General features: G+C 45.9%; 1 protein-coding gene across 7 annotated transcripts in view; it reads right to left on the reverse strand.

Moving 5' to 3' along the window:
- DCAF6 (DDB1 and CUL4 associated factor 6) overlaps positions 1 to 12249 on the reverse strand; it is a 156391-nt gene that overhangs the window by 117200 nt on the left and 26942 nt on the right. For all 7 annotated transcript variants that reach the window (XM_075909054.2, XM_075909049.2, XM_075909043.2 and 4 more), the window contains one exon: positions 8723 to 8815. In XM_075909054.2, coding sequence (XP_075765169.1) covers positions 8723 to 8815 — 93 coding nt within the window. The remainder of the gene's footprint in view (positions 1 to 8722; positions 8816 to 12249) is intronic.

Raw genomic sequence — 12249 nt, forward strand, 5'->3', positions numbered from 1 at the left:
GTCCCGGGACTTTATCCATGCCCCTGTGCTGTGTATAGTGTGGGTGTGTGGGGGGAGACATCCCCTGCCTTTGCGTAGAGGGGGCTTGTGCAGGGGCTTGTGCGTCCTGCTGTGTCCCATTTCGGGGTCAGGAGCATGTCGTGTGTCTTCACACACACGTGTGGGTAACAGGCCAAGGCCCCTGTGTGGAAGCCAGCTGGGGCCACGTGCCCAGGGGTGGCATGGCACGTGCTCACATGCGCACAGGTTGCTGCATGATCCATGGTCAGCAAGGCACACGCGTGCAGTCCCTGGTCTCCCTCCCCTCCCCCATAAGGGGACAGTGATGGCACTCACATGTTGCCTCCCCAGACGACACCGGTGACAGGTCCACTGGGATGGCTTGAGGGTCCTGGCTGTGCGGCACGCTCCCTTCAGTCTCCTGGGGCTCCTGACCCTCCTCCTCCGCCGGCCCCTGGTCAACAACCACCTGGGAGGCACAGATCATCTCGTTCTCCCAGGATGCGGTCTAGGGTGTCAAAATAGGGGCAGCTCTCTGGGTCTGCCCCTATTTGGGAGCTGCCCCCTATGGCCCTGGCATATGCCTTCCTTAATTGTCATCCAAACCTGCTCCTGGGTTCGGATATGGCCTTTTGGTGGCCAGGCTGGCAGCCATCCGGCTGTACACGGCTGCATTTCTCCATCTAGTGCCGAGATCATGGAGATTGGAGGCATCCCCCCAAACCTCAATAAGGTCCATGATCTTCACACTGGACCAGGAAGGCACCCGCCTTCTCCAGCCCCTGGCAGGCTCCTGGGAGCTGGCAGACTGGTCCTGGGGAGCGGTGGAGGGCTGGCTGGCTCATGGTGTGGCCTGGGTCAGAGGCAGCAGCACAGTGGTTCTGGGCAGGCAGGCAGGCCTGGTGCTAGACTCTACCCCTTTAAGGGCTCCGGGGGGGCAGGAGGAGAGAGGAGTTTCCCTGTTTGTGGCCAGAGCACCAGCAGGGCACCCTGGGAAAGGCTGGAGGCCCCCTATTATGAAATAGTCCCTATTCTGCATCTAAACAGCGCTTATTTTTAAATATCAATTTTGAAATAGGTGCTATGCCTTGTGGAATGAGGTTTACCTAGTTCAAAATAAGCCCTCCACTATTTCGAAATAGCAGTTGGCTTGCGTAGACGCTAGTAAAATTATTTTGAAATAACGGCTAAGGGTATGTCTACACTTGAACCCTATTTCAAAAGAGGAACGCAAATGAAGAAATTTGAAATTGCAAATGAAGCTGGGATTTAAATATCCCGTGCTCCATTTGCAATTTCGCGTTACAGCGCTATTTCGAAATAACAGACACTGTGAAGACGCAGTTATTTTGAGAGAAAACTCTTCTCTCAAAATAACAGGAAAACCTCATTGGATGAGGAATAAGGGTTTTTTTTAAGTGAAGGGTTTTCTCTTGAAATAACCATATCTACACAGCATGTTTTATTTCAAAATAGCGCCATAACATGATTATGCAAATGAAGCATGGGATATTTAAATTCCAGCTTCATTTGCAATTTTGAATGTCTTCATTTGCATTCCTATTTCGAAATAGGGTGCAAGCGTAGACATACCCTTAGAGACTAACAAAAATATATAGTCCCATGAGCCTTTGTGGGCAAAGCCCACTTCAAATGAGCTGAATGCCTTACTCTAAGATTTTTTTCAATGGCCCTAGCCTAACCCCACTTCAGAATCTTCCACAGTGCATCATTTATATTCTTTCACAACACTCTGTATCCTGTCTCCACCCTCAGCACTTCCCTTCCTCCCTCATGCTCTGGGGAAGAAGGGGGTTTCGATGTAGCCTCATCTCTCCCTCGCGGTCTCAGCCCATTCCTTCCCCAGCGACCAGGTGGAGAGAGTTGGGGCTGCTGCAGCCTCAGCCAGGGAAGAGGCAGGGTTGGTGCAGGTGTGGCCTGGTGGCCAGAGGGGAAGGGGAATTGTTGGGGCTAGTGCACCCTTGGCATTGGGGGGGGAAGAGGGGAGGAGAAGGGGGAGAAGAGACAAGGCTGGTGTGGCCTCGGCCTGATGAGGGGAGGAGAGCCAGGACAGGAGCAGGTGTGGCATGGCCCTCCCCGGAGGCCGGGGGGGGGGGGGGGGGAGCCGGGGGAGAGTGCCAAGGTTGATGCAGCCTCAGGCCGACAGTGCCGGGGGGGGGGGGGGGGGGGGAAAGGAGACAGGACAAGGAGGAGGAGCTGAGGCTGCTGCACTGCAGTCCCGGCCTGGCAGGGGGAGGACAGGTTGGAGCTGCCATGCCGTGGCCTGAGCCCAGCTCTCCCCAGCTGCTGGGGGGAGAACTGGGGCTGCCTACCCACAGAGAGAGGGGGGTTTGGGAGCACAGCAAGCAGGGAGAGCAGCCCCCTAGTTTATTTTAAAATACTTCCAAAGAGACACTCCATCAGACGTAAGCTACGTACTTCAAGAGAGTCAAATTTCTAAATCTAGAAATTAAAGGAGGGCAAACTGAATTTAACAGCCATCTAGCCCCCAATCTGGGTTGGAGGAAATAAAGATGATGTCCTACAGGTTTTTCATAAAATAAAATCCCACCCTAGACTTTGCAAAGTTCAAAGTTGTACCTGGACCTGCTTTATTCCCTCTAAGCAGTGATTCCATTTTTATCCAGTCTAAGCAGTGTGATTTTATGATGAAATAGGTTGTGTCTTCTGGCAACATGGTTAGGTTTTACAGGAGATGTATTGAATAGCTGGTCCGTTGCTGTATTATGACAATCACTATTACAACTGATTTGCATACTGATGTTAAATTTTAAACTATATTCTAAAACCAACGGACAAAGGATTTGCCACACCTGATCAGAACAATGACTTGTTAGTCCAATATCTTGCCTTTAATAGTGGCCAATTTTCTATTGCTCTATTGAAACCTTCGTATTTCACTTAGTTTTGTGTGTTTTCTGTATTTCAGTGCATTATAATTAACTCATTCTATCCGGGAAGAAAGGGGGGAAAAAGGAGTAAGAGGCAGGGAAAGGTGAAGTAAAAGGAAATTAAGAAAAGAAAGAATAAGCACAGGAAAAAACAGAACATAAATAAGACAAAAGGAGAACATGAAATGGAGAGGATGTTGCTCTGATGGATACAACACATATTTTCTCCAAAAGAAAATGCAAAGTCAAGTTCCATACAAGGAAGAGACATAATAAAAGCATTTATATTTATGGATCCCCCTTTTTCCTGCATTTCATTTTCTCTGGACAACCAGTCCAGGGCTTTGCTAAATTTGGGAAGGGATGACACACTGTTAAAAGATTTAAATAAATCTGCTATTTACTGTTGGGCATAAACTACTAGCAATTAAAGATAAACATTCTCTCCAATCACCCAACCCTAAATTTCAAACAACTGATATAAACCATGACATTAAAAAGTTTATCAGGCAAGATCTAGAAGCCTAGGCCTTAACAATAGTAGGCAAGTTACTATCTTAAACAAGTTTAAGATTTGTTTTCATCAATTTAAATCGTATGCTTCCACATTACTGATCAGCAGTGGTTTTGTTGGATCAATTTTTAAAATAGTAAAAGATTTAGTTAAGTCAATACATATTATAGAGAAAAGCTTACCTATCTAAGTCTACCTATCTATGATGTAAAGATAGTTTTAAATACATTTACTCACATCTTATAATTAAAGGACTCACCATGAATCTGAAACAGTCAATTTCAAAATATTGCATTTTAAAAATAATTTCAGGTACAACCCACCTACCCTCAAATCCCCCTGCTGGCTTTTGTGGTTTTGTGATATATTCTTATTTTAAAAGCCCCCAACACTCTGTTACCATGGCAAAGGCCCACACAAATAAGAGAGAGTAACACTGGCTCAACATAACATAAACCAAAACCAGAAAAAGTAATTCCTTTGATCATTCAATCACAGGAAACTCAGGTGTTGATTGTAGCATTAATACTCACAAAATTATATCCAGAAGACCAGAGGTTTGATTTTTAAGCTAACTGTGTTATTAATATAGCAAAGTAGGTCTGTCAAGCAATCAAACAAACTAATCTGAGTAATCACGCTGATGAGTATCATCAATTTAAATATTTTGGATGGTTTTTACATTTTCAAATATACCTATTTCTATTACAAAACAGAATACAAAATGTACATACTTCGTACAAATGTGCAATGCTTGTACAGGGAGTCCCCGAGTTACGCGGATCCGACTTACGTTGGATCCGCAGTTACGAACGGGGCCCGTCTCCCTGGTCTCCAGCAGACCAGGGAGACGAAGCAAAGCGGCGGAGCACGTGGGCAGCGGACAGCCCAGACGCGTCTGGGCTGTCCGCGTGCTCCGCGGCTTTGCTCCCCGTCCCCCTGGTCTGCAGACCAGGGAGACGGGGAGCAAAGCAGAGCAAAGCCGCGGAGCCCGAGGGCAGCAGGACAGCCATGGCGCGTCTGGGCTGTCCCGCTGCCCCCGTGCTCCGCAGCTTTGCTTTGGACGCCTGTGGTACAGCAGCTGGGGCGCTGCCGGTTGGTCCCGTAGCGCCACTCTGGGCGCTACTGGACCAACCCGGCAGCACCCCAGCTGCTCTGCCCCAGGCGCCCTGATTCAGCCACTGCTGGTCAGTTTCAGCAGCGGCTGAATCAGGGTGCCTGGGGCAGAGCAGTTTGGGTGCTGCTGGGTTGGTCCAGTAGCGCCAAGGAGCGGCGGCGCTACTGGACCAACCCAGCAGCACCCCAGCTGCTCTGCCCCAGGCGTCCCCAAGTCAGCCGCTGCTGAAACTGACCAGTGGCTGACTACAGGAAGCCCCTGCCCCGGGCTTCCTGGAATCAGCTGCTGATCAGTTTCAGCAGCAGCTGACTTGGGGACGCCTGGGGTTCTTAAGTTGAATCTGTATGTAAGTCAGAACTGGCGTCCAGATTCAGCTGTTGTTGAAACTGATCAGTTTCAGCAGCGGCTGAATCTGGACGCCAGTTCCGACTTACATACAGATTCAACTTATGAAGAAACCTACAGTCCCTATCTTGTACGTAACCCGGGGACTGCCTGTAATTTGTTATTTACACTGCAAAAAAAAAAAGAAAGTGTGTTTCAATTTCCCCGATTATAAGTACTGTAACAAAATCGCTATCATGGAAGTTTAACTTACAAATGAAGAATTATGTTCAAAATATAACTGCATTCAAAAATAAAATCATAAAACTTTAGAGCCTACAAATCCAGTCAATCCCATTTTTGTTCAGCCAATTGCTCAAACAAGTTTGTTTACGTTTCCAGGTGATGCCACCCACTTCTTGTTTACAATATCATCTAAAAGGTGAGAATAAGCATTCACATACCATCATCACAGCTGGAGTCATAAGATAATTACGCACCAGACAGGGATATGAACTACTAGTCACTTCCCCCACCTTGTTGCCTCTATCAGAAAGAGGCAGAGGGTGGAGAGGAACAGAGCGGGGGTAGACGGGGGTGCTTCAAAGCAGCAGCGCCGCATGGAGCTTGAGGCCAGACCCCGGGCTGCACGTGGCGCTGCCGCTTTTAAATGTGGTGTGCAGTCTGGGGTCCCCAGCCGGTCCCAGGCTACTCATGGCATTTCAAAGCAGCAGTGCCTCATGGAACCTGGGTTCACCTGGGGACTCCCTCACTGACCCCGAGCTCCATGCGGCCCTGCTGCTTTGAAGCACCACAGGGAGCACAAGGCAACAGAGAGTTGCTTATCGACTAATCAAATAGTCAATCAAAATTGCACCGACTATTTGATTAGTCACACAATCTAAATTTTAGATCCCTAGTACCAGACGCACTAGAGATTCATATGTCCCTTCATGCTTCGACCACCATTCCAGAGGACATGGATAATGATGGTTTCTGCTTGATTATGAACCAGAACAGTGCAGACCAATTCATGTTCATTTTTGTCATCTAAGTCACATGCCACGAGAAGAAGATTGATTTTCTTTTTTGGTGGTTCAGGTTTTGTAGTTCTCATGTCAGAGTGTTGTGTGGCTCTTAAGACATCTGAAATCATGCTCCACACCATGTCCCTCTCAAATTTTGGAAGGCACTTCAGATTTTTAATCTTTGGTATGAACGCTGCATCTGTCTTTAAAAACCTCACATTGGCACTTTCTTGGCATTTTGTCAAATTGGCAGTGAAAGTGCTCTTAAAGACAAACATTCTGGGGTCATCATCCAACACAGCTATAACACAAATATGGCAGAACATGAATAAAGCAGGAGACATACAATTCTCCTATGAGTTCAGTCACAAATTTAAACAAACTATTTTCTTTAAAGAGAGTCATCAACATGGTAGCTTGTCATCTAAAATGGTGGCCAAAGCATGAAACCCTTGAATTAAGGGTGATCAATCAACAGCAGTACAATGAAGACTACATATTAAATTTAAGTACCTCTTGCTCTCACTCACAATTGTTACTTCGCCAAAAGCCACATTAACATCTCTTGGCTTTGGGAAATTTCTTCCCTTCTCCCCACTGCAGTCTGACTAAACACTGTCTCCATTTCTGAAGGCCTTCAATAGGCTTATTGGCCAGAGGAGGTACCTTAGGGGGACAGCTTCTATCAGAAATCTAAATATAATTTTCTCCCACCTCTTCCACTACCTCTCAATATGACAAGAAGCAGGGCAAATGGGAGGCTTCCAGCTCAATTTTAGTTGGCAACAGTTCCTGAGGCACCTTACTCCACAAAAAACAGAACCACCTGCACTTTGCCAGCAGGAATACTAGTCTGAAAGGGTATGTCTAAACTAGCTCGTTAGTTCGAGCTACGTAGGGTAATGAGGGCAAACGGAGTTGCAAATGAAGCCCGGGATTTAAATATCCCGGGCTTCATTTGCATGTTCCCGGGCACCACCATTTTTAAATCCCGCTTAGTCCGAACTCCGTGCTCGCGGCTACACGTGGCACGGAGTAGGTAGTTCAAATTAAAGATCCTAATTTGAACTACCAACTCCGTGCCGCGTGTAGCTGCGGGCACGGAGTTCGGACTAAGGGGGATTTAAAAATGGCGGCGCCCGGGAACTTGCAAATGAAGTCCGGGATATTTAAATCCCGGGCTTCATTTGCAACTCCGCTTGCCCTCATTACCCTACCTAGCTCGAACTAACGAGCTAGTGTAGATGTACCCAAAGAATCAGAAGAGGTTCATCAGACTGACACCAGCAGCAGAGAAAAAAAGATACGTTTCTAAGGCTAAGGGACATTAATAGTATGTGGGAGAACAAAAAGACATGACTGGAAGTATGCATGGCTCCCAAGACTTCACTCTAAAGCACCTTACATAGGCAAACATTCTATCCATCCACTTGCTTTTTCAAGCCCATATGCTCCTATAACTCTCTATTTCTCCACAGAACATTAACTTTCAAGAGTTATTATAGGTGTTTGGTCCCATCTCCTCTGAGAAAAAAGGGGATTGGGCAAGAGTATTGCTATGGTGCAAAGGAAATCGGAGACTGACACGTGCCACAGAGTGCATCTGTTCTGAAAAACAACCAAGTCATTCACAGAGGAGATGTAGTCATAAGCTATAAGAAATCTGCTGTAGTAGAAAAGTTGTTACATGAACTTACTAAAGGTCATTGAACTACAATTTCTCTGATCAGCCACAGATGATTTGGCTCCTCCTAGTTCAATACAAACATCTTCCTATTTCCTCACAGATCATGTAGTATAAGTGTGATTATTTATTACTACTTTTAATTTGCAGTAGGGATGTGAAAGGTTAACCAGTAAGCATCACCCTTAACATATGATGCTTACCAGTTCTGGTTAAACAGTGGGGGCAGGGCTGCTTCAGCTCTGCGAGGGGCCTGCCACAGTCAGTGCCCCCTGCCTACAAAGTGGGGGGTGGGGCGCTACTCCACTGCAGCGGAGTTGGAGCAGCCCTTCCACCTCCCTCCTTAATCAGTTTAGCCATTGTTTAAACCATTAACCAATTAAACAGGATTTTACATCCCTAATTTGCAGCACCTCATGATTTAAAGAAACTAACCCATTTAATATTTTTCATCCAAAATACCAAAAAGGCACCAGCTACCCACAAACTTTAAGTATCTTTACAGTTGCAATCTAAAAATTTACTAAAAATTTTTTTTTTTTGAGAGAGAAAAGGGCTGGTTCAAGAAGCTGAACTCTATTCCCAGCCTGAACAAATTAAATCAAGATTTCTAAAACTTTTACAACACAATGAAACGTTTTTTCCCTTGCCTCCAGTTCTAGAGAAGGGAATGGATGAAAGCAGAAGAGATACTATCTGGGGATTAGCATTTGTACCATCTCATGTATAAACAATCCATACTGTACTGTGCATTAAGTATTATGTATATTTATATTTTTATTTGTTAATTATGTAACAAATGTTACCGCTAGAGATAGGTATGGTAAATCAAGCTGAAACAGGGCAGTCTCCATGGACAATGCTTCCATGACTGCAATTGCAATCTACTCCATTTTACATAAAGTGCAATCCTCTGGCTCTTAATAAGTTGTTCACGTGGTAGGTAGCTATGAAATGTTACATTGTAAAACCCTATAAATTGTAGCAGAGATCCTTAAAGCAAGGACAAACAGGTTTTTTGTGGAAAAATATAACAAAAACAATCTTATGGCCCATAAAATATATAACTTGTCAAAAGCAACTATTGTTTACAATTAATATTTCACTAGTAAAATAAAGTAACTATCCAAAAAGTCAACTTACCTTTCTATTGTAGGGATTGCTAATTACCAGGTTGGTATCATCTGAACCCGATAAAATATATTCTCCTGTATCATTCCAGCAAATTGTATTCACCTGTTTGAAACATTTAAGCAGAAATGTTTATCTGTTTAGGAGGAGGAAAGGTAACAAAAGGAGTAATACAAAAAAGTAGTTAATAAAAGAACAGGCAAAAAAATATTTTGTTGAAGGCTAGGCAAAAAGAACACAGAAAACAATAGCGATGACCCTAATACTGGCACCCCACATCAACACCGCAAGACAACTTCAGATATTCCTTTTGGATGATGATGTGACCACACTGGTTTATCCAACCATCAGTTCCAAGCTAGACAAACAATGTTTTTTTGTCAGGAGCCCAGTTAATTTCATGAGGAAGCCACTTAATTATGATGACCTGAAAGAACATATGCTGGTGCAACTTCTCTTGGCTTCTCAATCCCTACTAAATACACTTCTTAATTTTGCTACCAATGATTTGCAACGTAAAGGCCATTAATGCAACAGACCCATATTATAATCAGAGGCAATTATTTCTTCCAGCAGTTGTGATTAACTACCACACTGTATTTATCAATGCCCTGAGGGAAAATCTTCTCAACAGCTGGCCCAAATCTCTAGATCACCCTAACAGAGTCCTACCTTTTTATCTTCACAGTCTACTCTGTAAGACTAATTCCCAAAAGGAGAAGTTCAGAAGACACTAACCTATCACTTAGGATAGCTACACACTACAGAAGGGTGAAATCTGTTTGCTCTTCTGGACCATTCCACCCATCACCTCTATAATAGGCTGTTTAGAAATACTGAAGCTCCCCAAGGAATGAAAGGGGAGAAGAAGAGTATCGTTAATCTAAGACAGGTTGGGCAATAATTTTTGATGGAGGATCACTCCAAGATTTTGGAAACTGGTCAAGGGCCACACTCTTACATGATATTAATGGAAGAGGTGCGAGGTCTGAGATGGAGGCTGGGTACAGAAAGAAGCTTGGGGTAAGGGACTGGAGTGCAGGAGGGAGAGTGGGATCTGGGAAGGCATTTGGGTGAAGGAGGCAGTTGTGACCAAGGGCAGGGAATGGGGGTGCAGTGGTTTGGTTTGTGACCTAGGGGAGGGGACTGGGATGCAGAAGTTTGGGTTGTGACCCTGTTAGGAGGGGATTGTGATCTGAATCAGGGGATTGAAGTGCCAAATCTGGGAAGGGGTGGCTGCAAGAGAGGGGAAGAGGGTTTGGATATGTTGAATAAGGGGGGCAAAGAGTTGGGGAAGGGGAGAGAGAGGGTGCCAGAGGCAGGCTCTGCCCAGGAGACTTACCAGCCAGCAGCCCAACCAGCCTGCTAAGCTAAATGCTTGCAGAGCCTGCCTGCCATATGCCTGCACAGGCTGCAGGGCCATGTGCTTGTATGAATAACTGAGCCGGAGGTAAGGAGGTGTGTGATGCTTTGTGTGCTGCCTGTTATTTGAACAGGCAGTTCCCATTGGCTGGTTTCTGGCCAGAAACTGGCCAATGGGATTGTGCTGGGGGCAGAGCCTGAAGCCTTGTGCCCTTCCCCTCTGGGATTACAGTTTTGAAAAAGAAATGGCTCTGAAGTCGCTTTTCTGAGCAGTGTTCAGGGCAAGCAGGGGAACCTGCCTAGAACTCCCCACTGTGTCCACAGGCTAGATCTTTTGGCTTGGTGAGCCAAATGCGTATTTTGCCCAGGCCTGTTCTAAGAAGCAGAATTAAAACCCTAGTCCTCCTAACACTAAATCATTAGCTACACTAGTTTAAGTTCTCAACTAAGGTATAAATCAGGTGAATTTCCTGGAGAGGAAAAAATAAGTATAGTACACAACACATATCCCTCTATATTATCATAATAAGTTTCTGTGCTAATGTGCATAAAGGAAAGAAGATTATCACTCCAGATGACCTCCTTTCCTCTAATTTAAAACACAGCATTTCCTCAGGCTATTGGGTCCCATTTGGATACAAACGATTTACCAGCAGACTACAGCTCTCTTCCTTAAAAAAATGTTCATACTGATAAAAATGAAAAAAATAACACTAAGATGGTGTAAAAATTGTCACCTAAGGATGTATTTCCTTTTTCATCATGTTAGGTAATGCAGAGATCCCATTTTCAACACATGCACCTTTAGCATTAGTCATAATCTGACTGATTCATTCAGTGATTTCACAAATACTGAAAGTGCTGATCCTTTAAAACAAGTTGATGAAAGAAGGTAGACAACACAGGAGAGAAGTGAAAAATAACTGTACAGGCAGTGCCCGAGTTACGCGGATCCGACTTATGTCGGATCCGCAGTTACTAATGGGGCTTCTCTCGCCCCGGAGGACGGGAGCGGCGGGACGCCCAGATGCGCCACGGTCCCGCCGCCCGCGTCCTCCGGGGTGAGAAAAGCTGCTCCGCGTCTCCCTGGTCTGCTGGGGGGAAGCCCCCCCAGCAGACCAGAGAGACGGGGAGCAAACCCTCGGAGGACGCCGGCAGCGGGACAGCCGCAGCGCGTCTGGGCTGTCCTGCTGCCCGTGTGCTCCGCGTCTTTGCTCCGCGTCTCCCTGGTCTGCTGGGGGCCGCATCTCGGCAGTCCCGCCACCCGCGTCTCCCTGGTCTGCTGGGAGGGGGGGGGGGCAGCTAGTGCGCCCCGCCCCCCCAGCAGACCAGGCTTTTCTCACCAATGACGCCTGGGGTAGAGCAGCTGGGGCCCTGCCGGGTTGGTCCCCGCAGCGCTGAGGTGCGGCGCTGCGGAGACCTACCTGGCAGCGCCCCAGCTGCTCTGTCCCAGGCGTCCAAATTCAGCCGCTGTTAAAACTGATCAGCGGTTGATTCCAGGAAGCCCAGGGCAGAGCAACTTTGCCTCGGGCTTCCTGTAGTCAGCCGCTGGTCAGTTTCAGCAGTGGCTGAATTTGGACGCCAGTTCCGACTTACATACAAATTCAACTTAAGAACAAACCTACAGTCCCTATCTTGTACGTAACCCGGGGACTGCCTGTACTTAGTACAGGACAATGAAGTTTAAGCTCTGGGTACTAAGGTCAGTTACTAAATTACAAATATAAAAAACATTAAAAGTAAGTTGATGTCACAAGGTGCTGCAACATAAGGGAAGAGTCAGGCAACTTTCATTCTGCCCCCAGGTGAACATGCAATCAAATGCATAAACAGAAAATGGGGACAGGTCTCAAAGGGGTAGCTATGTTAGTCTAACTGCAAAAACAACAAGCAGTCTCCTGGCACTTTAAAGACTAAGAGATTTATCTGGGCATAAGCATTTGTGGGTAAAAACCACTTCATCAGATGCATGGCATTCATGTAGGACAGGAGTCCTCTAAGGGAAAAAAACATGTTATCAAAGTCTTTGGTGCATTGATTTTGCAGCTTCAATATTCTTTTGCTTATATGGCATTTCTAAGCTTTTAGAAAAGAAATGGCATGTAAAGAAATATGGAGAGCTATCTTCTTGACAACAATTGAAAGCTATGTTTTGCAAGAGATGTGTACTAATGAGG

The sequence above is a fragment of the Pelodiscus sinensis genome, chromosome 1, assembly GCF_052426305.1.
Source record: "Pelodiscus sinensis isolate ZL-2025 chromosome 1, ASM5242630v1, whole genome shotgun sequence".
NCBI classification, from domain to species: Eukaryota; Metazoa; Chordata; order Testudines; family Trionychidae; genus Pelodiscus; species Pelodiscus sinensis.